This window comes from Gambusia affinis, linkage group LG08 (assembly GCF_019740435.1).
Source record: "Gambusia affinis linkage group LG08, SWU_Gaff_1.0, whole genome shotgun sequence".
In the NCBI taxonomy this organism is placed as follows: domain Eukaryota; kingdom Metazoa; phylum Chordata; class Actinopteri; order Cyprinodontiformes; family Poeciliidae; genus Gambusia; species Gambusia affinis.
The window spans coordinates 6,986,642-7,012,197 of NC_057875.1; the positions used below are offsets into that span (position 1 = coordinate 6,986,642).

The window sequence follows — 25,556 nt, forward strand, 5'->3', positions numbered from 1 at the left end:
AAATGTTGAAGTACTGCCTGTAATCCACGCTGTCTTGAGATAATTCAGAGTGTGCAACATCCTCCTTCAATCAACAGCAGAGTAATAACTACAGCACTTTCTCATTTCACAGCTGTCCCACTGTGGGAGTGGTTCAAAGCCCTGTTTGCACTTGGAGGAGCTTAAACCTGATGATATTTGAGAACAAACCAGCTAGCTTTGTATTTGTTTTTAAACATAAAGCCTTCCAACGTGAAAATAACTTAAGTTTAAATTGAAAAGTAAGAAAATTTTAAAGAGAACTTCCGACTTACTCCTATTATAGCTCAAGCCTGTCACTCTATAAGCATGGTCCCAATATTCTGCTTTTTTGATTTATTATGATAATGCTTTACAATGTGTAGATATGAAAAGTTTATGCTTCCAGTTCCATTTTTCAGTCATTTTGTACTCTTACTTTTGACAGGAGTTTAAATAAATATTGTTTAGAAAATATTTCTGTATTAGTTTTCTCTTTTGGTTTTGTGTTGTTTTCTGTTGTTTGTATTTGTTTTCTTTTTTTTTAGAATTGTGTGTTTTTCACTTGAAAGAATGGAAAGTTTAAAAATGACTAAAATAAATTACATTTATTCATTCCAATGCAGCACACAGAAAAATGCAGTAAGATGAAAGAAAACGTTGAAATGCACGAGGAGGTAAACAAGGAAAAACAAAGTTAGTAAAGTACAGTGATTACATTGGAATAAGATCAATGCCAGATCTCATTCATGTAAACGTGACTGCAGAAAAGGAATTATGACAATCAAGGATGCAGCTCCGTCATTTCAGAAGTGCATCCTGGGCCATTTATAGTTCAACGCAATTAAGATAATGAAATGTGTGCCATAACTCGAAGAGAGCAAATATTAACTTTTGGGGACATACTTCTGTGTTATTTAACCATTTGTTCTTTCATTGAATGCACTGAGACAGATTTTTGTGACTTTTGTCAAAAGAAATAAAAAAAACCCCACAATTTTGGGAGTTTAACAAAAATGATCAGGATCAGGTTTTGTATCACAATTTTTTATTTCATCCCTTTTCACTTCCTGTCTATCCAAGTAAACAAACTATTTTGTTACAATGGGCCTAAACCATTAACATATGCTGCTTTGAATCGCATAAAGCTTTCAGAAATGTAGGAAATAATCATAAACAATTATTATCTTCTGATAACTTTGAATTATGTTCTCCATAAATTTAGTTGTTTAATGAAATATGATGGGTGCTGCTCAATTCTCTCCTTCACTGTTTCATTGAATCTTACTTCGAAACAGGCTTGGAGTCTGAAAAATCTCTTTGAAAGTCTGCACATTTGAATATATACATACTTTCAAATTTTGAAAAATGTTAAATAATTTTCTATAACCTACGCATTGTTTATCATAAAGAAATGTGGCTACATAATTGAACATGACAACAACATCTATCATTATGAGGTCACTTAGAAGTATCTTTTTTGATCTATCCTGTTTTACGTGTCAACAGGTTAAATTTCTGTTCTGGCCTCAAAGTTTTTCATGCTAAAAGTTAATTAACTAATTAACTTCATTGTTAATAACCTTTGAATTTATCCAATTTAGTATTTTTTCTAAGTTGTGTTTCTGTTGTTATTTCCCTTTAATATTATTAACCTTGTAATGTAAGATACATTTAGAAAAGAAACAGAAAGAGTCAAAGAGATTTATTGGACTCCATCTCCGTTTCAAAAATATTCCTACATAAAGGGCAATTATATTTGTTCAATAAAGAGACGAGGAGGATATAAGAATAATTTATATTGGACTCTTGAAAGGCGTCAGACAATCATGCAAATGTTTGCCGTGACTTGGCAGTAAAACTTCATGTCCTTTTGGACAGAGGGTGTGAGCAAAGGAATTTTGCTGTCTCTATATAAATGGCAGCCAGGTACGATTGACCATTTCTACAGCTGGTGACAGCAAGCCCACAGTGGCAACCATGAGGTGGAGATCTGTGTTGTGGAGTTTCCTTGCTTTATCTATCACCACTTTCTCTGAGGTCCAAACCACACTGGGTAAGATTCCAACTTCACACACAAAGGAATGATTTTCTTCATGGTGAAGAAAATCACAGTGAAGATTTTCATGGATGTCTTATTGATTTCTTTGTTTCTACTTTCAACTGAGTGCAGAGTTTCAAGATTTAATTAGAAATCCTCTTTTAGTTCACAACCATGTCAGCAGCATCTGCAGCACATGGGGCAGGGATCACTTCAAGACCTTCGATGGTGATGTGTACCAGTTTCCCGGCATGTGTGAATACAACCTGATCTCCAACTGCCACGACTCCTATCAGCTCTTCTCAGTGCACATAAGGAGAGCAGAAAAGGATGGAAACCCGACCATCAGCTACTTGGCAGTCACCATCAATGAACTTTTGTTTCACATCAGTAAAACCTGGGTCACTGTCAACTATGACAAGTGAGTACAATGAAGAGCTAAAGCTGAAAAAGCCGCAGCTATGTTGGCCTCACAGTGAAAAACAAAAACAAATGTATATTAAATGTATTTTTTTTTTTGTTTTTGTTTTTTTTACCAGAGTCCCTCTACCTTATTACAAGGCAGGGGTGCAAGTGGAAAACAATGCTGCTTACATCAAGTTTCAGAGCAAAGTTGGGTTCACTGTCATGTGGAATAGAGAAGATGCTGTGATGGTAAAAACCTACCTTTCAAACAAATGAAGATTTATAATCAAATGTACTACTTTTCAATGATAGTCGGTGTTTCCTTTGAAAGGCAACTTATTAGGTTCAGTTATTCTGGATATTTTACATTCTATTGGCCATTTTGTTTTAGCACATTGATGATCTATTGTTTTTTTGTTTGCAGTGGTATTTCTGGTTAAAACTAAAACTAAAAGATTTAGTTTTAGAACTCTTTTTTGTACATGTTTTAGGTGGAAATTGATACTGACTTTGCAAACCGAACTTGTGGACTTTGTGGAGACTTCAATGGTGTCCCAGTATACAATGAGTTCATTCACAATGGTATGTATAGGGTGACTTAGACCGAGTTGATTCTTTTAGATTCTGAATTATGACAATCTGATCTGATCTGATCGCTGACAGGTCGGAAAATCAGTCCCATTGAGTTTGGCAACAAACACAAAGCCCACCACCCAAATGATGACTGCGAGGACCCTTATGAGGAGGATTTGGTGGACGTTGCGACTGTCTCAGATTCCTGCAAGAAATTTGTGAGTTTATTATTCAATGAATATATGCACATTTACAACATTTTAATAAGGACCCACAAGCTAACTTCACTCCTGTTTTTCTCTTTTCTTTTCTCTACAGCTAACTTTCTGTGAAAACATGTTTTTGTCAGAGTCCTGGAGCTCATGCGCTAAACTGATTCACCCTGAAGTTTACATCCAGGCCTGTGTAAAGGACATGTGTGGCTGCAGTAACAATACCAATGACTTCTGTGTCTGCAGCACGCTGTCTGAGTTTTCTCGACAGTGTTCCCATGCAGGAGGACAGCCTCCCAACTGGAGGAAAACTCAGTTCTGTGGTAAGAGTTTTATTCTTTCTGTAGCTTACGGGCATGATGTGGCGAGATTCTGTCAACTGAAATTATCAGAGTAAGAAATAAACAAAAAATTTCAGTTAAAAACTTTGTGAAACAAAAACATGTTTTTGTTTCACAAAAATATGACATTTTGCAGAAAATGCAAAATGTCATATTCAGGCAGGTCAATCACAATGTTGTAGAGACATTTTTTTGCATTACGTTGCCATTAGTTCATTTACAGTTCCTAATGTTAGAAAAATAATAGCTTTAGATGCACTTTTTCCATAAAAACACATAAATTAATAGCTTTCTTCACCTATCTTAATTCTCACAACTTATTGTCACAGCCAAAGAATGCCCTTACAACATGGTGTATGAAGAAAGTGGTTCCCCTTGCATGGATACTTGCACACATCAGGACACAAGTTCACTCTGTGAGGACCACAAAACGGACGGCTGCTTCTGTCCTTCTGGTTAGTTCATATAACATTTTAGATTAATTGATTGGTCTAGATTTTTTAAATAAAATTCCACTGAAATAAAAAAAATGCCTTTCCTCAGGAACGGTGTTTGATGATATTTCTGAGAGAGGCTGTATTCCTCAGTCTGAATGTCAGTGCAAACATGACAAAATCTACAACTCTGGAGAGGTTTACCGACAGGATCAAGAGGAATGGTATGTCAGATGCTTAGTCATGTATACAAAATGTGTAAAGTAAAGTCTTTTATGTTAACTATAAATATATATTTTATTTTAGCACATGCTTTAAGGGAATGTGGGATTGCATCACTCTAGAAACACCGGCTACATGCGCAATTGAACAAGGTTCATATTTCACTACTTTTGATGGGAAAACTTACACTTTCCATGGGGATTGTTACTACACTCTGGCAAAGGTGGAAAGTAAGGTAAATGAGCAATTCAATTACATGCTTAGTGTATCAAGATAAGACTTTTATTTAATTCTTTAATTTTTTTATTTAAATTTTGATTTCAATGTACATTTTAGGACAGAGCGAGCCCAAAGTTTACCCTCCTGGCCCAGCTGGTGCCTTGTGCTCACCAACAGTTTGACACATGTCTGAAGTCCCTTAAAATCCTGCTAAACAATGACAAAAATAACGTGAGTAAAATAGCATAACCATTTAATAAGATTAAACTGTGAAAACCTATCTGACTCATTTTTGTTTCCTCAGGTGCTATCCTTCACCTCTGATGGTGTAGTTCAACAGAACATGCAGACTGTCACTTTGCCGTACCAATCAGGTAGGTCAGGCCATCAAAAAGTCTGAATTAAACCATATCCTTCCAGGTTCCATTTAAATATAAGTCTGAGATTATATTAATCTGTTTATTTTAGGAGACATCGATATTTTCCACGCCTCATCCTTTCACATCTTGCTGCAGACCAGATTTGGGTTGCAGATTCAGATCCAGCATGTCCCTCTCATGCAAGTCTACATCAGCCTGGAGCAAAGCTACAGATCAAAGACACGTGGTGAGTTTAAAATTTGTCTCAACAACAAAAGTTTATGTGCCGGTTGTAAAGCATTGGTTGCAACTTCCATCACTAGTCAGTGTCTAAACTAACAGCTTGTTGCCGACTACAAAAAGATTACAACTGTGCATTAGAGTCTAATAGAAGACACTGATATTTTTGATTGTGTCAACATTATCCCCCCACCCTCCTGAGAAACACTAAAAAAATACTCTGTGGACCAACGTCTTTTCTTCAGTTTTCTTTTTAAAATGTTAAAATAATTGATGTCTTCAGGTTTATGTGGGAACTTCAACATGATCTTGAGTGATGAAATGAAGACTCCTCAGGGGATCGTGGAGGGAACTGCAGCGACCTTCAGTAACTCTTGGAAGGCTAACTTCATGTGCTCAGACATTGAGGAAAGACTTGATGATCCATGTTCCCTCAGTTTGGAAAATGGTAATCAACAATTGTGGATTTTTTATTCTTTTGAAAGTTATGGTCTGCTCTTAGTTGCTGAGTCTTATGCTTTAAATAACAGTTCAGCTGTAGAGATTAAAATTAAAACTATTGTTTTACCCCCTCCTCCCTTTAGAGATGTATGCCAAACACTGGTGCGCCTTACTTGTGAGTCCAGACAGTGCTTTTGCCCAGTGCCGATCGGTGGTGGATCCCGAGATGTTTTACAAGGTATGAAAAAAATATTTTAAAAATTCTATCTCGTTCAGCAGCTGCTCTTGATCTTCTGCAACCCAGCAACAAGCTAAGATAGATCAGAGCAAACATTAAAACTGCTTTTTTTATATATACAAATAAAGGGTTTCTTTAATGTCTACCTATGTTTTAAGGATGATCTGTACATTATAGAAATATCCAGTTCAGATTTGACATGCCTGAGGATTTTAGATTTTGGTCAAAAGAGAATCAAACACAGTCCTGATTCCTCACTAAAAGTAAGATAGCCCTTCACTTAAGTGCTCTATCAGAAGGAGCATATAATGACTTCAACCAGCCGTGGTGTACACTCATATTTTCTTAAGGCACTTACCCTGTTTTAGTTTTGATTGACAGTGCATATTAAAGGATTGATTTGACATACAAATAATTGATAGAAAACTTGATTGAGGTTCCCCAAAGGTTGTGCAGCCCTGAACAAAGAGCCATAATGCTCATTTTCAGTAATCATTTTTTTGAGAGTGTTTTCTGTCTTCTGCAGCGATGCATCTACTCCACCTGTAGTTGTGAGAAGAGCGAGGCGTGTTTGTGTGCCGTCTTCTCTTCTTATGCTCGAGCTTGTGCAGAAAAGGGGGTTCTCCTGACAAACTGGAGAGAGAATGTGTGCGGTAAGAGCATGATTTTTTATGTTGTGAATACTGATTATTAAAATGTTATCGCCCTCATTTATAAGACATGAAAATTCTAAGCAATCATCTTCTTGTAATCCACGAAACAGATACATATGCAAAGAGCTGCCCAGCATCTCAGACCTTCTCTTACACACATCAGAGATGCCAGCTGACATGCAGGTCTTTGAGCTCGGAGCAGCAGAGCTGCACCTCGGACTTCTTGCCTGTGGATGGCTGCTCCTGTGCTGAGGGTCTCTACTTGAATGAAAATGGCCTTTGTGTTCCAGTGGAAAAATGTTCCTGCTTCTATAACGGCAATTACATTAAGCCAGGGACATCCATCAACATCAGAGATGACCACTGGTGATTAAATGAAAACTAAATTTGTGGTATCTGTCAGTTTTTATCGTAATATCCTTCATGTACCTTACAGGATTTTTAATGTCTTCTTCTAGCGTGTGCAATAATGGAATACTTCATTGTCATTCTTGGAGAAGCCGCATGTCATGTTAGTTTGTTTCTACTCTTCTCTCCCTTTTATAGCTCCCTTATTCAGTTGACTGACTATAAAGTAAAATGATTCTTTTTTGTTGTAGTGTGTCATTATCCAAAAGTCTATTTCAACTGTTCCTCTGCAACCGCGGGAGAACTTGGACTACAGTGTGCTAAAACTTGTTCAAATCTGGAAAGCGATGAATGTGTGAGTAAATGTTATTAAAGCTACTGAGCCTCAGTGAATTTATCCAATAATTATTTCTGAGATATCTTTTGATTGTGAATTCCAAATGTTTTTATAGTATGAAATCAAATTTAACAAAAATGGCAAATGGTTTTTGTTTCATAATTCTTATAATCTTTCTCCCCTCCTAGGTTTTTACAGAGTGTGAGTCTGGCTGTCGGTGTCCGGATGGCCTTCTTGAAGATGGCAAAGGGGGCTGTGTGAAAGAGGCTGACTGTCCATGTAAGCATGATGGACGTATTTTTGCTCCCGGAGCAGTGATTCCTAACCTGTGCAATACCTGGTAAGACCATATTTTAAATATGATTATAATTTGTCTAATGTATACCTTATTTCAATGTCAAGCTGTTACAGTGTTACTTTGCAGTTTATTCAAAAACTATTCAATAATTTATCACAATTTCTTTGAAATCTAGCAAATGTAAAAGTGGAAAATGGCAGTGCACTGAGAAAAAATGCCCAGCATCTTGCATTATTTATGGAAGTGGGCACTACAACACATTTGATCAAAGGCCATATGGATTTCAGGGTGAATGTGGTTACATCGCTGTCAAGGTAAATAAAACTCATGACTGTTGGAGATTATTACTCACAGACACACACACGCCCACACACACACGGAATGCTTAATGTACATTTTTCTTTTTAAGAATAAATGTGGCAACAAAACAGCTGAAAACAACTTTGGAGTTATTACAGAAAATGTACCCTGTGGCACTTCGGGAACCACCTGCTCCAAAACTGTCAGAATTCAACTTGGGGTAAGTGCAGACAGATTATTTCTGAGCCTAGAGCAGTGGAATATTACATTTCAGAACTATTTGCAAGAAAGAGGTTATGCCATGTTAACAATAGCTACTGAAACAGAAATCTCTTTTGTGTTCTAGCGAACAGAAATCAAACTAATGAAGGGTAAATACGTAGAGGAAGATCTGGGACAAGGGGTCCTGATACAATACAGAATAAGGAGAGTCGGCTTGTATCTGGTGGTAGAATCAAACATTGGTCTGGCGGTGATATGGGATCGAAAAACAGCTGTTCGCATCCTTCTGGAGCCCCAGCACAGCGTGAGTAGCAGTCAATGTTTATTAAGAATGTCAGCAATCTTTTACAAATGGATATCAAATTTTCTTTAAAAATGTATTTTGTAACAAACTACTTGCCTGGTGTGACTGTTTGCACAGGGCTCAGTGTGTGGCTTGTGTGGAAATTTTGATGGAAATGGACTGAACGACTTCACCACCCAGGGTCAGCTGGTGGTGAGCAACCCTCTAGAGTTTGCAAACAGCTGGAAAGTTCAGAGCACTTGCCCAGATAAGGAAGAGATTGTGGATTCTTGTGTAGCTGCACCCATGAGACATCAATGGGCAAAAATGATGTGCAGCATCGTAACAGGGAAGACATTCAAAGACTGCCACCATAAGGTCTGAATAATTTAGTTCTGTTTGTTGCAATAAAAAATTAAACATGGTCCATTTTCTTATATTGGTTTGTTTTGTTTTGTAAACACACAGGTTGATCCCCAGCCCTTCTATGATAACTGTGTGAAAGACTCGTGTGCCTGCGACACTGGAGGAGACTGTGAGTGTTTCTGCTCAGCTGTCGCAGCCTACGCTCAGGCTTGCAATGAGGCTGGAGTGTGTGTTGCATGGCGAACCCCAGACATCTGCCGTGAGTAAACTATAACACTTTTTGATTAAAATGATGCTTTTGTCTTTGTGGCACCATGTTGATCTCTGCGGAGATTTTGGTCGAAATGCCTTTCAAATTGCTTGTCATTACCTTAAACAAAGCATCCCTTTCTTAGCTACTCACTTTTGAAATGCTAGCATCTTGGATTCTTTACCTTATTTTTGAAAATGTAATAATTTCAGCATTAATGTCCTTAGGCTCTTACTCAAAACTTTATCTCTAAAGAATATATCTATCACAAGACTTTGTTGAATTTTGAAGAAGTCCTTGAATTTTAACGAATGACTGTTATACTTACGTGTAATGTAAATTGTGTTCCCTTACAAAGTGTACTCAAAAGTGGAAATTTGGAGTTTTGTTCAAAACATTTAGATTGAAATTATTCTGTTTTTTTAAGACATAAATAATTTAATTTCATATTATACATTTACATATTAATATTAAGAATTATTATAATTATAATAATTTGCAACAGCTACAGTAAATTTTATCTTGTAAATGTACCTCATTAAATGTAACTAGTTACTACCCACCTTTTAAAAAATTAAGACTTAGTTCCATTGCTGCCACCAATATTTTGTCAAAACATGCAGAGTACCCATAATTTTGGGTACTGATTTCAATTATTTCATCATTGTGGGATGAAATAATGATGAAACAATAAATAATGACATTGAACACAGTTTTATAAAAAAAAAAAAATTGTGAAAAAACAAACACGATTCAATTTTAGCTTCGAGGTGTATTGTCAATCCTAGAGGATTTTCCACTGGGCACAATCCACACAGCAATGGGAAATTTCAGCATCACTGGATTTCCAGTGCGGTGCTTAAAAATGGAAGGTCTACTTGGACTCTGTTAATACTTTGTTGATATAATTAATATGATTATTTGATGTCTTGGTACTATGTTGTATTGCTTCTGCTTCAGAGACACATGCTCGATGATTAATCTCAGTCTCTCAGGAATATTAAATCAACACTTAACACCTGACTAAAACATGATAATTCCATCAGACAATATGGAAAACAAAAATTGAAGTTTCTATAAAAGTTGTAAACACCTTTTCTTAAAATATTTCAATTCAAAATTGGTTTAATTAAAAATCTTATTCAAATCAGTCATGATCAAATATTCTTCAATGATTTGTGAATTTTGTCTTCCACAATAAAATTATATTTTCTTTATCCAGGTAATATTAAGAAATGTATCACATTGTTTTTAACATTTCCGAATGTTACTGACATCTGCTATTCTTTCATCTTTAGCTGTTTTTTGTGATTACTATAATAACCCAGAAGATTGTACATGGCACTACAGCCCTTGCCACACACCTTGTTACAAAACCTGTTTGAACCCACAAGGAATTTGTAATAACCCGATACCTAATCTGGAGGGTAAGAATACCGTTCAAGATCCAATTTTTATTTTAGCATTGTATCTATGTAGTGTACAACATATGTGATGTGCCTTTTACAGGTTGTTATCCAGTATGCCCAGAAGATAAGCCACAAACTACAACTGCATCTCCCACTACAACAACTCCAAACCTCACCCCTACAACAACTACAGAGACTCCTACAACCACAACAACTACAACAACTACAGAGACTCCTACAACCACAACTACAACACCCCTACAACAACTACAAGACCTACAACTGCAACTACAACAACAACTACAGAGACCTCCTACAACCACAACAACTACAGAGACCTACAACCACTAGCTCCCTACAACAACAACTACAGAGACTCCTACAACCACAACAACAACTCCCCCTACAACAACTACAGAGACTCCTACAACCACAACAACAACTCCCCCTACAACAACTACAGAGACTCCTACAACCACAACTACAACTCCCCCTACAACAACTACAGAGACTCCTACAACCACAACAACAACTCCCCCTACAACAACTACAGAGACTCCTACAACCACAACAACAACTCCCCCTACAACAACTACAGAGACTCCTACAACCACAACTACAACTCCCCCTACAACAACTACAGAGACTCCTACAACCACAACTACAACTCCCCCTACAACAACTACAGAGACTCCTACAACCACAACAACAACTCCCCCTACAACAACTACAGAGACTCCTACAACCACAACTACAACTCCCCCTACAACAACTACAGAGACTCCAACAACCACAACAACAACTCCCACTACAACAACTCCAGAACCTCATACAATCACAACTACAACTCCCCCTACAACAACTCCATGCATTCCAACTTGTGAGTGGTCTGACTGGTATAATGTGCATGATCCAATCACAGACAAAAATGACTGGGAAACCTATGAAAATGTCACAAACAATGGTCTAATTATATGTGAAAATCCAATGGAAATTGATTGTAGGGCAGCGGTTTTACCAGACATGGACTTTGAGGACTATTTGGAAGACACTCAGCAGGTTGTAAGTTGTGATATAAACTATGGCTTAATCTGTAAAAAAGAAGACCAGCCAAAGCGACCAGGAAAGTGTTTTGACTACAAATTCAGATTGTGCTGTCCAGTATGTGAAATAACAACAACACTCAGAACAACTCCCACAACCACAACTACAACTCCCACTACGACAACTCCAGAGCCTCCTACAACCACAACTACAACTCCCCCAACGACAACTACAGAGACTCCTACAACCACAACTACAACTCCCCCTACTACAACTACAGAGACTCCTACAACCACAACTACAACTCCCACTACAACAACTATAGAGACTCCTACAACCACAACTACAACTCCCCCTACGACAACTACAGAGACTCCTACAACCACAACTACAACTCCCCCTACGACAACTACAGAGACTCCTACAACCACAACTACAACTCCCCCTACAACAACAACAACAGAGACTCCTACAACCACAAAAAGTACAACTGCATCTCCCACTACAACAACTCCAAAGCCTCCCACAACCACAACTCCCCCTACAACAACAACAGAGACTCCTACAACCACAAAAACTACAACTGCACCTCCTACTACAACAACTCCAAAGCCTCCCACAACCACAACTCCCCCTACAACAACTACAGAGACTCCTACAACCACAACTACAACTCCCCCTACAACAACTACAGAGACTCCTACAACCACAACTACAACTCCCCCTACAACAACTACAGAGACTCCTACAACCACAACTACAACTCCCACTACAACAACTATAGAGACTCCTACAACCACAAAAACTACAACTGCACCTCCTACTACAACAACTCCAAAGCCTCCCACAACCACAACTCCCCCTACAACAACTACAGAGACTCCTACAACCACAACTACAACTCCCCCTACAACAACAACAGAGACTCCTACAACCACACAACTGCACCCCCTACTACAACAACTACAGAGACTCCTACAACCACAACTACAACTCCCCCTACAACAACTACAGAGACTCCTACAACCACAACAACAACTCCCCCTACAACAACTACAGAGACTCCTACAACCACAACTACAACTCCCCCTACAACAACTACAGAGACTCCTACAACCACAACAACAACTCCCCCCACAACAACTACAGAGACTCCTACAACCACAACAACAACTCCCTCTACTACATCTCCAAAGACTCCCACAACCACAACTCCCTCTACAACAACTACAGAGACTCCTACAACCACAACAACAACTCCCCCTACAACAACTCCAAAGCCTCCCACAACCACAACTCCCCCTACAACAACTACAGAGACTCCTACAACCACAACTACAACTCCCCCTACAACAACTACAGAGACTCCTACAACCACAAAAACTACAACTGCATCTCCCACTACAACAACTCCAAAGCCTCCCACAACCACAACTCCCCCTACAACAACTACAGAGACTCCTACAACCACAACAACAACTCCCCCTACAACAACTACAGAGACTCCTACAACCACAACTACAACTCCCCCTACAACAACTACAGAGACTCCTACAACCACAACAACAACTCCCCCTACAACAACTACAGAGACTCCTACAACCACAACAACAACTCCCATACAACAACTACAGAGACTCCTACAACCACAACAACAACTCCCCCTACAACAACTACAGAGACTCCTACAACCACAACTACAACTCCCCCTACAACAACTACAGAGACTCCTACAACCACAACAACAACTCCCCCTACAACAACTACAGAGACTCCTACAACCACAACTACAACTCCCCCTACAACAACTACAGAGACTCCTACAACCACAACAACAACTCCCCCTACAACAACTACAGAGACTCCTACAACCACAACTACAACTCCCCCTACAACAACTACAGAGACTCCTACAACCACAACTACAACTCCCCCTACAACAACTACAGAGACTCCTACAACCACAACTACAACTCCCCCTACAACAACTACAGAGACTCCTACAACCACAACAACTACAACTGCACCTCCTACTACAACAACTACAGAGACTCCTACAACCACAACAACAACTCCCCCTACAACAACTACAGAGACTCCTACAACCACAACAACAACTCCCCCTACAACAACTACAGAGACTCCTACAACCACAACTACAACTCCCCCTACAACAACTACAGAGACTCCTACAACCACAACAACAACTCCCCCTACAACAACTACAGAGACTCCTACAACCACAACAACTCCCCCTACAACAACTACAGAGACTCCTACAACCACAACTACAACTCCCCCTACAACAACTACAGAGACTCCTACAACCACAAAAACTACAACTGCACCTCCCACTACGACAACTCCAAAGCCTCCCACAACCACAACTCCCCCTACAACAACTACAGAGACTCCTACAACCACAAAAACTACAACTACACCTCCTACTACGACAACTCCAAAGCCTCCCACAACCACAACTCCCCCTACAACAACTACAGAGACTCCTACAACCACAACTACAACTCCCCCTACAACTACTACAGAGACTCCTACAACCACAAAAACTACAACTGCACCTCCCACTACGACAACTCCAAAGCCTCCCACAACCACAACTCCCCCTACAACAACTACAGAGACTCCTACAACCACAAAAACTACAACTGCACCTCCTACTACAACAACTCCAAAGCCTCCCACAACTACAACTCCCCCTACAACAACTACAGAGACTCCTACAACCACAACTACAACTCCCCCTACGACAACTCCAAGCACTACCACAGAATCAATTGTTACTGGCCCACCATTGTCAACAGTGACAATTCCAGCTACACCAGTAGTAGTGGTTACAACCCAATCAACTTCGTCAAGTTCCACGACAGAGTGCTTCTGTGTTTTCAATGGCACAGTTTATCTGCCAGGTAATTAGTAATTTTTGCGTTTACTTCTGTTTATTCTTTGTATTATATCCCTAACTGTCTTTTTTTTAACCACCGTTTCAGGGGATGAAATATTTTTAATGTACCCCATTGGATCAGGCCTTTGTCTCACAATGATTTGTTCTGATGTTTGTGAAATTCATAACAACACTGAAATGTGTCAGAGTACCTCAACCTTGGGACCAGCACCCTCTCCCACACCCTACATTCCTACATGTCCTGAATGGGATGTTGTTGTAAGACATTTTACATCTAATTCATGTTCAAATTAGTATTTTATTTCAGATTTTTCTGAAGCATATTTTTATTCTAGCTATTTCCACTGACCTTTTTATATTAGTTTTTTTGAATACCCAGATATGTATAACTAGTTGTTTTTAACTCTTCTTTTTGTCTACAGCAAAATGAGACCTTCTTCTTGTGCAACTGCACTATGGCCAGATGCATTGAGAACAACACAATTGAAATAATTCCATATGAGTGTCCACCCCTCCAGAACATAACTTGTACCAATGGAAAGAAACCAGTTCTTGTGTATGATGAGTACCACTGCTGCCAACATTATGTTTGTGACTGTAAGTTAATCTGTGTGCACTGATGGATTTAAGCTTCTCTTTTAATCAAATATATTTAAATTAATTGCAATAAAATTCACTACAGAGATTGTCCTTGCCCACAGTCTTCATCATCTACAAAGATTATTTAATTAAATGAGTTACAAAAACATTTAAGTACTTTTTGGGATCAATAAAGTGTTTTGGAATTTGATGTTGTATACTTTTGCTTTCTAGGTGTATGCGAAGGCTGGGGAGATCCTCATTACATCACATTTGATGGATTATACTACAGTTATCAAGGAAATTGTACTTACATTTTGATGGAGGAGATCACAGCAAAATATCATTTGAAGATCTATGTTGACAATGTATTTTGTGATCCCACGGAAGATGTTTCTTGTCCAAGATCAATAATCATAGCATATGGATTTCACGTTGTCACACTCATCAATCATAACCTTATCGGAGCTCCACAATTAGAGGTAACACTTGTAGAAGGCAACACTCAGTTGTTTTCAACTAGCTTGACATGATATCTTTGACAAGTGTCAACAGAATATTGCCAATATATAATTTTCCCCTGATTCCATTATAGTTATTTTGTCTTTCCTTACTTTCAGGTATTAAAAAATGGTGAAATATTGAAATTACCCTATGCACAACAAGGTATTAAGATTGTGAGTTCTGGTATTAACTTGGTTTATGAGATCCCTCTCCTAAATGTGGTTGTTACATTTGGAATGACTGGCTTTAGTGTCAACCTTCCATATAAGTATTTTGGGAGCAACACACAGGGTCATTGTGGTAAGAAATCTCTTTCAAATCTGTACTGTGGTCAGTCTTTAGGCTTGATATAAACTGTAACTGTTTAAAATCTTTGTTAGGTACATGCACCAACAATCAGGCTGATGACTGCAAGTTGCCGACAGGCGAACTGTTGGAAAATTGTGCAGTGATGGCAGACTATTGGCCAGCAAATGACATTTATCAACCTAACTGCCCAACACCACCTGAAGTACCCACTCAAGTTCCTGAACCACCGCTAGAGCCAACTCCATGCAAGCCAGATTCCATTTGTGATCTGCTGAAGAGCAGGTAGGCATGCCTTATTTCATAGCCCTCCAGGAAAATAATTTCTTAAGTAAGACTAAATGACTTAATTTTGCTTTCCTTTTATTTTTCAGTGTTTTTGCAGAATGTCACCCATTGGTTTCCCCAGACAATTTCTACAGAGGTTGTGTTTTTGATAGTTGCCATGTTTCGAATCCTGCAGTAGAGTGCACAAGTTTGCAAACTTATGCTGCTGCCTGTGCTCAGGCTGGAATTTGCATCCACTGGAGAAACCACACCAAAATATGTGGTAAGACAACCTTTATCATATTATTTCTACTGAGAATGAAGATTGAATTGGGAGAGTATTTTTTATATTTGCATTACTTAACACATACAGGACAACAAAACATCTCGTACACTGTGTTATCATTTCCTTAAAGTTTGGGGGTCGTTTTGTTTCCAACAGCTAGTGACTGTCCATCAGACAAAGTTTATAAACCTTGTGGCCCTGCAGAACAGCCCACTTGTGAGGACAAGTATGTTGTCACACAGATTTACATTTGCATTGATTGTGATGTTTGTATGGTTTCAAACACTTCCTGATAACAAAAGGTGGCATTAAAGTTTGTTTAGCCAGTAAAATAATATTCTTATCAGAACATTGTAATTTCCTTTTGCAGTCCCAATGAACCAAACATAAACTTTATTACTGAGGGCTGCTTCTGTCCTGATGGAATGAAACTCTTCAACAAAGAGTCAGGAATATGTGTTGAAAAGTGTGGTAAGTAGCAGTTATCTCCCTGAATTCTGCAACTGAATTGAATTTGCTCTGTCAGTCAAATACAAATAAATACTGGGTTGCTCTGTATTTGTCAACAGGATGTCTTGATCCTGAAGGCATTCCTCGAGAGGTGAGACAAAATGACTACTTATGCTTACTGTCTGTAAAATCTTAAATGTTACTGCCTCCTTACCAAGCAATTTTGGTTTACTCTTTCAGTTTAATGAGAGGTTTGAGTACAAATGCCAGGACTGCATTTGTGATGAGCCTACCAAAACTGTAATTTGCAAACCAAAGACTTGCCCAGCACCACCCACTGCTAACTGCACTGAGCCAGGGTTTGTTGTTGTGAACCAAACCAATCCTGCGGATCCCTGTTGCTATGCCTACACTTGTCGTAAGACGCCCGTCATCAAGCCACATTTTTGATTAATTTGTTGAACTATAATTTATCACAGAATGCTGTACTTTGTTTTTTAATCTTACATAGAATGCAACATCAACAAATGCCCAGTAAGCAGCATGAACTGTCCAGTTGGATACAAACCAGTCATCAGTGTTCCAGAGGGAAAATGCTGTCCAGAACATACATGTGGTGAGTTCAGTTTGAACCTTTTTTAGACAACAAATAGACTGCAAGAATTTGGGATTAAATTAAATAAAACAAAAAGATTCACACTAAATATGGAAAATGTGGAATTTAAGAAAACATAGAGGACTATGGATCTTTACAGTTGTCAAGATTTAACATCTTATTGTGATATAAATGTGGAAACAGGGAGAGAAGGGAAGGAGTTCAGGTACTATGCTGGTCGACTGTTTGAAGGGTTCTATTGAGGAGGATCACTTGAAGAAATGGTCTACATTCCTAAAAAAAAAAATCCAAAAATGTGGAAAAAATCCACAGAAATGTTTTTTTCCCCCTGTGGATTTAATTTGTTTTTGTTTCTGTTGCAAAAATAAAATTAAAATATGTTGTATAATGTTGACATTTGATATCAAGAATTAAATAAAAATTCTTAAGAAAAAATAGAAATTGTAAAAAAAAAAAAAAAAAATGTTAAGAAAAAAGTTTAAACTCTGTTTCATTAAAGTAATATTGAGAACAAGTCAAATATTTTAAAACTAAATTGAAAAGCTGAAACTACTGCAGCATTAGGATTTTTGGCAATGCACACTACCTTTATATGCTGAAAGAGATTTAATTTCTTAATAATTTTCCACTCTTAGAGCATAAAGTTACTTGTTTATTTACACAAGGCCTGAGTACTGCAGTACAGCCCTACAACAGTCACCAGAATTGGTTTATTTTAATAGTTACACTTTAATCCTGACATATAACTTTATTCTCATAATTTCAACTTCTCATAATTTACCTTTATTTTTGCCAATTTCTTTTCAGAGCCTAAGCGAGTTTGTGTCCACAAGGATGTTGAATACCTGGTAAATAAGAAACAGACCCATCATTTAAATGTCTCTTATAACCCAGCTTTAATAAATTCCCTGATGTATTAAACCACAATCTTTTTCTTGGTCAGCCTGGTTCCTCAGTTCCTGCGTATGCATGCCAGGACTGTACCTGCAGCAATGAGGTCGACCCAAAATCCGGTCTGTTTAAAATAACTTGTGTGTTTCAACAATGTAAAGAGACCTGTGAGCCGGTAAGAAAAAAATAAAATAAAATAATTCAAATGCAGTCTCCACAATGCAATGTGTTTACTTCAAGGCTGAGCTTCACTTTCTCTTTGATTTAAGGGATATGAATATGTGGAAACTAACTCTTATGACTGCTGTGGGAAGTGTGTACAGAAACAATGTGTCCTGAATTTACATGGTACCAAGCATCTCTTGAATGTAAGTTGGATCATCTCTTTTGGTTTTTTATTAGCACAAAGCAGCACATTGTTTTAATGTCTGTGTCTGCTGATCTGCAGGAAGGAGAAACCTGGTCACCGCCTGAAAACATGTGTGATCACTACACCTGTATGAGGAGTGGGGACACACTAACAGCCCTAAGTTCACACATCATTTGCCCGGTTTTCCAACAGAGTAACTGCCAGCCTGTACGTATCATTACCAACTCTAAAATCTGGAATAATTGTTTTCACAGCATGTAGAAATTGAAGTACATTAACAAATGTACATTTAAATCCTCAGGACACAATTCAAACAGCTGCAAATGGGTGCTGTAAAACTTGTAAGTATGACATTTTAATTTCAATTGTATAAACACCACAAAATTAAAACCAACTAACCAGGAGTCTTTTTTTTTATTTTTTAAAAGGTGTGGAGAAAGACAAAGCCTGCAAACTAGTGAGCATGAAAACTCGAGTTTCGCACCATGGCTGTCAGTCTGAACATGAAGTGGAAATACCGTACTGTGAAGGATCTTGCAACACATTCACTAAGTAAGAATGACACAGATTTTTTAAAAATTTGCTTAAATATTGTAGAAAGCAGATATAGAGCTAGATTTATTATGGTCTCATTTCAGGTACTCTGAAGCAGCAGCTGCTATGGAACATTCTTGCTCCTGCTGCAAGGAAACGCGCTCCACCAATCGCACCGTTGATTTGCTGTGCCTGAATGGAGACAAGTTGACCCACAGCTACATGTATGTGGAGGAGTGCGGCTGCGGCCAGTCGGAGTGCACCACAGCTGCAGGGCTGTCTGCTCGCAGAAAACGAAGATCCACGCTGCTGTGACACAGTCGTCTTTCATAACTATACTGAATGTTAGAAGTGTTTTGTCTTGTACCACTCTAGCAATATTGGAAAGTAATTTACCACTGAAGTGGAATATTTATCAACTAATCAAATAAAAATATGCAACTCAGTTGATGTCTTTGTTATCTTTGTAGTCTAAATTCACTTGGCATCAAATAAAATCATGGTAGAAATTATGTGAAGACTTGAAATAAGCACATTGGTGGTATTTATGGTGAAGAATTTAAGACACGCAAGTTGAATTTAAAAACTGTGGACAGTTAATGTTGAAGTTTTACATGTAAATGAAAATGATCAAAGGATAATTATAGGAACACAATGGATAAAATTGTGGAAAATGATTTTGCTAGAATAGGCTGCCTGACCCCAGATGGAGCTGTCATTATTTTACATCATAAAGTCAGAGACTGTCTTATCAAGTCCAACCCTTTTTGTCTAAATTTAAAACTACGGGTTGGGAAACATAAATGTTGGGAAACATAATTTAAATACGCAGTGGAAAGGAAGTTTAGGCAATTTCATCAACACTTTTTGTACAGGCATTTTTAACATCCAGCTGCAAAAAACTTCAGATTTTTTCAAAAAAATTTGGAAATGTTTAATTAACTGATGACAACATTTAGAAATCTGATTAATGTAAATCACTGTTAACTGGGGGGTTTTGAGTGACTAAAAAAAACATGAGCTGCATGACCTCTGGATGAGGTGTGCAGTTGTCTGACCTAAAGTGATGCCTATTACTGCCATCTAGTGGTGTGTGGTTAGATAAACAACTAACTTTCTTTTCACTTTGTGCAAAATTTTATTTAATTTTTTGGTATTTTAGCCAAAATGTATTTCTCAAATTCTTTATATGAACTAGTTTCCTATAATGAATATTTTTGGAAAAAAACAATAAAATACAATTTTTGTCCATTTTTAAATTTTCCATTGTAAAAGACACTGATCAAAAACAAGTATAGACAGACATTATGATGCAATCAGCAGACTAAAAATGTATTCATGGAAGCGCTTACATTGTCTAACTAAAAATCTTAAGAAAACCTTTGGCATAATTCTCGAAACCATGTGAAATTATATAAAATCCCATCTGTCAACACTATTTTACATTTTGAGTTTGTAAAACATTGTTCAGTAATTATTATTTCTGACCATTTCATTTGATTATGCAGATAAATAGAGATAGCTGTACAGTTGGTAGCACAGTTTGCCTTGCAGCAAGAAGGTCCTTGGTTCAAATCCCTCCCTGGGATTTTTCTGCGTGGAGTTTGCATGTTCTACCTGTGCATGTGTGGATTATCACAAAGTATCCTGGTATCTTCCCCTCTGAAAATATGACGACACCTGCAAGCAGGTTCAGATAAAGGATGGATGAAGACATAAAAAAACTTTAACTGGGATAGCTAGAAAGTATTTATTGCATTTCACTCAATTTTAGTGATTTCTATATGAGAATTTTAAACATTTTCTTTTCATTACGTTGTTTTTAATGTACTTTAGGCAGTGGTGGCTGTGAACAAGTAAGATATTTTCCCAGATATTGGATGAATTAGTATACAGAATATGTTTTCAGTTGTCTTAACTGAAAACAAAATGACAGAATAGCCGAAAATAAGTGATTGTATTTTATGATTGTGACTATTTGTCTCCCGTGCGACACAGCAAAGTCTTAAGACCAAAAAGACAAACATGATCATACAGCGTGTAGAGATATTTCAAGATGTGGATGGTAAGAAGCTGCATGCAGTGTGGAATAAAGTATCCCTGGCTCTACAGAAATGAGATTATTTACTAGCTTTTCTTTGATATTTGAACTTCAGGATTTTGACACTATTTGATGTTTATGAAAATTAAATTAGAGTCAGATGACAGAGGTGACAAGAATATTAACACTCATAAAATGCCACCTGAATTTTTATTGTCAAAATAACAACAACAACAAAAAAAACGTAGACAAAGAGAATCCCCTCACCTCTTTTCCAGGATAGGCTATACTTTCATTATAGGTGGTTATGTAGTGTCTTTGTATGCTTTTTACTGTGGAAAAAATGGCAAAACAAAAGCCACCAAATCCTGTCTGCATTGACGGGATGACATGGGAGCATTAAAGCGTTCCAAGACCGGAACAGCATCCTTACTCCTGGTTCACGTACAGCATTTCCAGACAATACCACCGTGTGTTTGCCTTTAGATCACGTGGTAGCTGGTAAGGCTGATAACTTAAACTAACACATGGACAAACACTCGTTTTCCTGTTAAAGTTTTCTAAGAAGCTCTACGTGAAATAAAAAAACTAATTTAGCAAACAAAGCATGTCAATAACTCCACAAAACTCTTACTCAAACTTGAAAATAGTGTCCGGCAGATGCACAATTTACCATGTATCATGTTTCAGAAATGACTTCTTAAATAATTTAGCAAACAGTATAACAAATTCATCCCTTTCATAACACCATTTTTTTCTGAGCCAGCAGTAAAAGATTATTGTTGTGTTCACAATTAAGCCTGAGTATTTATCATGTGTGTATCTAAAGTCTTTTTAGTCCAGTGGACAAATACCAGCAGATGATTGTTAAGCAATAATCAAAGAGCAGGATTACAAGCTTCTAGCTTCTACTTGGTCTGATTTGTTTTAGATTCAGTATCAGCTTTCACTGCCTCGCAAGAAGCACAGATTGTGTAACACCAGATCATTATGTGAGCTCTTATAGCACTTTTTTCAAACTTTGAGGTAAATTGGAGTTTATCTAAAGACATGCATCTTTATTTTTGATTTAAAATAACTCTTATAAGACTCATGTATACAAAAATTTATGGAGTTTGTGGGGCTTTAATCCACTGATGGTATTATTTATGGCCTCCTCACTCAGTACTATAACTTTTGTTTACAGCTGCTGTTTGATATCAAAATATAAGGCATTTTTAAGATGTGCATTATAAATAGAGCTAAGGTGAAAGAAACAATTTGTGCAGATGTGAATGTTACTACATTGAGAGACAAACAGTTTATTGTAAGTTTCACTGAATGTCTATAAAATAATAAATACACACACACATACACACACAAACTAATTATCACATTATTGCACTGAATCCTATAAGATATTCTGCTGGATCAAAAAGTTTCAATATTTTTGCTGTTTATAACACAAAATACCTGCTACAAGAGAGTGAAACAAAATAACTTTAGTGTACAAGTTGGATTTGTAAACAGAGCTATTAATTACTTTAAGCAGTTTTGCACACATTTTATTAGATCATGGAGTTATCTCATCCCAAAAGCTTGAAATGTTATCTTCTAAAGACTGCTTATCTAATCATTGATATGGGAAGTTTTGGCAGCAAAAGTAAAACTACAAGTTTCTTGCATGTTCCAGAGAACCTCCAAAGGTAAATTTATCTTTGGATCACTCCAAGGTGGATGGCAAACAAGGACGGTCCTTTTCTCAGCAAGAACACATTCTGTGTTTATTCAAGGAGCAAACATGGGTTTTTTTAAATTAAATTTAAACAGATGAGACTGAAAGCAACACTGTTTGTAATCTACTTGTGTTGATACAAGCTATTTAACTTCCACCACCTCTGACAAAATAAACCAAGTTCCAGAGGCCGACTTAGCAACAGAAGCTTCACTGAAATGTAAAACAATAAAAATAAAAACTGGGGTGTCCCAATAGTTGTTTCTATTCAAAATGTGTGGATTTTCTCAGGGAGGAGAGAGGTGACATGGTTAGAAATGTTGTCTGTACACACATACATATACATATATATTTTTAGATATTTTTTTACTTCAAGCCTCTGACTTTCAGTAGAATGGAATAGAATCTATCTATCTATCTATCTATCTATCTATCTATCTATCTATCTATCTATCTATCTATCTATCTATCTATCTATCTATCTATCTATCTATCTATCTATCTATCTATCTATCTATCTATCTATCTATCTATCTATCTATCTATATATATATATATATATATATATATATATATATATATATATATATATATATATATATATATATATATATATATATTCAGGTACACAGTATTAAAAAGGGGGGGACAACAAAGTAAAGATGGGAAGAACAATCAAAAATCCTTGACGATATACTAAAAAAGACAGGAAATATAAGAAGAAAGGCAAGAAAATTAAACATAGCCTACAGGTTTATACACCTTCTTCCATACTTTTTACATGTTAAACTTGAACAAATCTATAAGGAAAAAGTAAAAAAAAAACTAGTTTGAAACAAGGAACAATGATAAAAAAATATCAGACATGGAAAAGTATTAACATGACCAGGATCCGTCTCTGTCATAGCTTTGAACTCAGTTACCATTTTTCTTTCCGTCTTTAATAAGGAAGCAATATTCAGTTCTTTACTCCACTGTACTGTTTAAATTTGCCACCCTCTTCTCACACAAACACGCACAAAGAAATACACATTAACTTAACATTTCTGTGCCAACTAAACTTAGTGTTTGCTGTGTGTCAGTCTGTTGGTTTCTGTTTGCGTTTGTTAATGCAAAAAAAAAAAAAAACACATGCAGTGGCCAAAAACCAAACAGTGTGGGGTTTGACGTGTTTTCCTAGGAAAGTTTTGACTCCAAAATTGACATCCTGTTTAATTTGCAAACAAGTGACAGGGCAAATATTAAGTTATGAAGTAAAGGCTCACACAAAAGATCAGACTCAGCTGATCAAACGGAAGTTATAAAGGCATAAAAAGGCTAATTTTTTCTTATGCCTGTTTAATTCTTTTTTTTTATATTACATTTCTGTATGATTACAAAAATATATCTGCTTGCTCTATACAAACAAATGTGATATTATTTAAATATGAATAATCCTTTCATTTACTGCCAATTTGAGAAATATTTTGGCACAGTTTTGGAAAATAAAGTACCAACAAGTTTTATGATTTGCCCTTTTCTATTCTTCTTGTGCATTGTAACAAGGCAGACTTTTGCGGCTGGATTTACAGGTAGGTAATATGATGCCAGAGTAAGGAAGCAGCTAAGCTTCCTTCAGCTTTAGACAGCAAAGATACACCTGCAGCATTAAATAGTCTCAGCTGCCCAAAACACCTTTAGTTCATAGAGAACATCACCAATTTACACCTATATAAATAAAATGTAATTTTACCAAATACAAACACACATTTCTATTTACTTTTGATAAATATTTTATGTTTTATCACTACACTATAAGCACCATTATGAAACACAGCACACAGTTCCCCCCCACTTTTCCACAGCTTATCCCAGAACCTTCATATCCAGAAGAAAGTCGGGAATATGGAAATAATTGGAGGAAAGGAACACGTAGTAATGACAAGATTACGGCTCAGACATAGAGGATTAAACTAAACTTTATATTTGATAGGTAAACATCCAACAAGTAGTTGTGAGTGTGGTATGAACATGTAATAATTCATTGTGAAATGTATAGGGTAAGTTGAGAAAAGTTGAAACAAAAAAAATAAAGGAAATATGATGTGGAGACATTAAGAATGAATAAGATTTTAGTTAAACATAATAAGATAAACCAAACAGTTACAGTATTTTTGAAAGAAAAAGGATTGCATATAAGAATTTAGGTTAGGATTAGAGAGAAAGAAAAGAGGGGGCAAATACCCTGGTCCTCACTCCAGTACAGTAAATGGCGATAATGCATTTTAACGTTAGGTGTCACCTGCTATTAAAAATCAAAAAGAAGAAGAAGACATGAAAATTGTCTGAACCCCTTGGTGTTTGTCTGGAGAGGCAGATGCAGGAAAAAACAAGTGAGTCATTTTATCTTAGCACCTCCACATCCACACTGAACAATTTCTACACAAACATTTGCTTAAGTTTTACCAACCAGTAGTCCGTCTTTGCTCTGTGTAGCAATTATCCTCCCCTCACAGGCAACCATCTCACTTCTCAATGAGAAGCAGCTATGCAGAGCCTAAAACAGAAAGCTACGTGCTAAAATATTCAATAAAAAGTTAAAAATTCTTGTGTGCAAATGGTTATTGATGTGCAAATCTGTGCTTCAAGTGCAGTGCTATACAAATTACAAAATCAGGCCCAATAATGAAAATCTTTTCATTACATGCACATATCATGCCTGAGGTTCCCCCCTCACTGCCTCCCCCAAGAAAACAGAGTTAAATATCAAAACAGAGACACAACTCTGGAGGTAAATCTTAACATCCTTATGATCATGACAAGTTTAGAGTCAATCCTGTCATAATTTTAAAATCAGGCAAATT

General features: G+C 37.0%; 1 protein-coding gene across 1 annotated transcript; it reads left to right on the plus strand.

Moving 5' to 3' along the window:
* The first annotated feature begins 1,958 nt into the window (after positions 1-1,958).
* On the plus strand, positions 1,959-19,403 carry LOC122835563 (mucin-2-like). Its single transcript, XM_044124722.1, is given in 48 exon segments — positions 1,959-2,053; positions 2,204-2,459; positions 2,578-2,692; positions 2,935-3,025; positions 3,107-3,234; positions 3,335-3,551; positions 3,899-4,024; positions 4,113-4,227; positions 4,310-4,460; positions 4,562-4,675; positions 4,749-4,818; positions 4,913-5,050; positions 5,327-5,491; positions 5,628-5,722; positions 6,249-6,375; positions 6,486-6,741; positions 6,834-6,886; positions 6,975-7,078; positions 7,249-7,400; positions 7,534-7,672; positions 7,768-7,878; positions 8,005-8,184; positions 8,302-8,541; positions 8,632-8,788; positions 10,078-10,206; positions 10,289-10,332; positions 10,933-12,169; positions 12,172-12,849; positions 12,852-13,297; positions 13,391-14,159; positions 14,241-14,413; positions 14,578-14,752; positions 14,969-15,216; positions 15,355-15,538; positions 15,619-15,829; positions 15,919-16,094; positions 16,254-16,323; positions 16,468-16,568; positions 16,667-16,698; positions 16,788-16,965; positions 17,059-17,163; positions 17,971-18,011; positions 18,107-18,229; positions 18,324-18,422; positions 18,503-18,631; positions 18,726-18,765; positions 18,853-18,976; positions 19,063-19,403. Coding segments are annotated over 48 exon segments (9,099 nt in total). The 5' UTR covers positions 1,959-1,977; the 3' UTR covers positions 19,274-19,403.
* Positions 19,404-25,556: the final 6,153 nt, after the last annotated feature.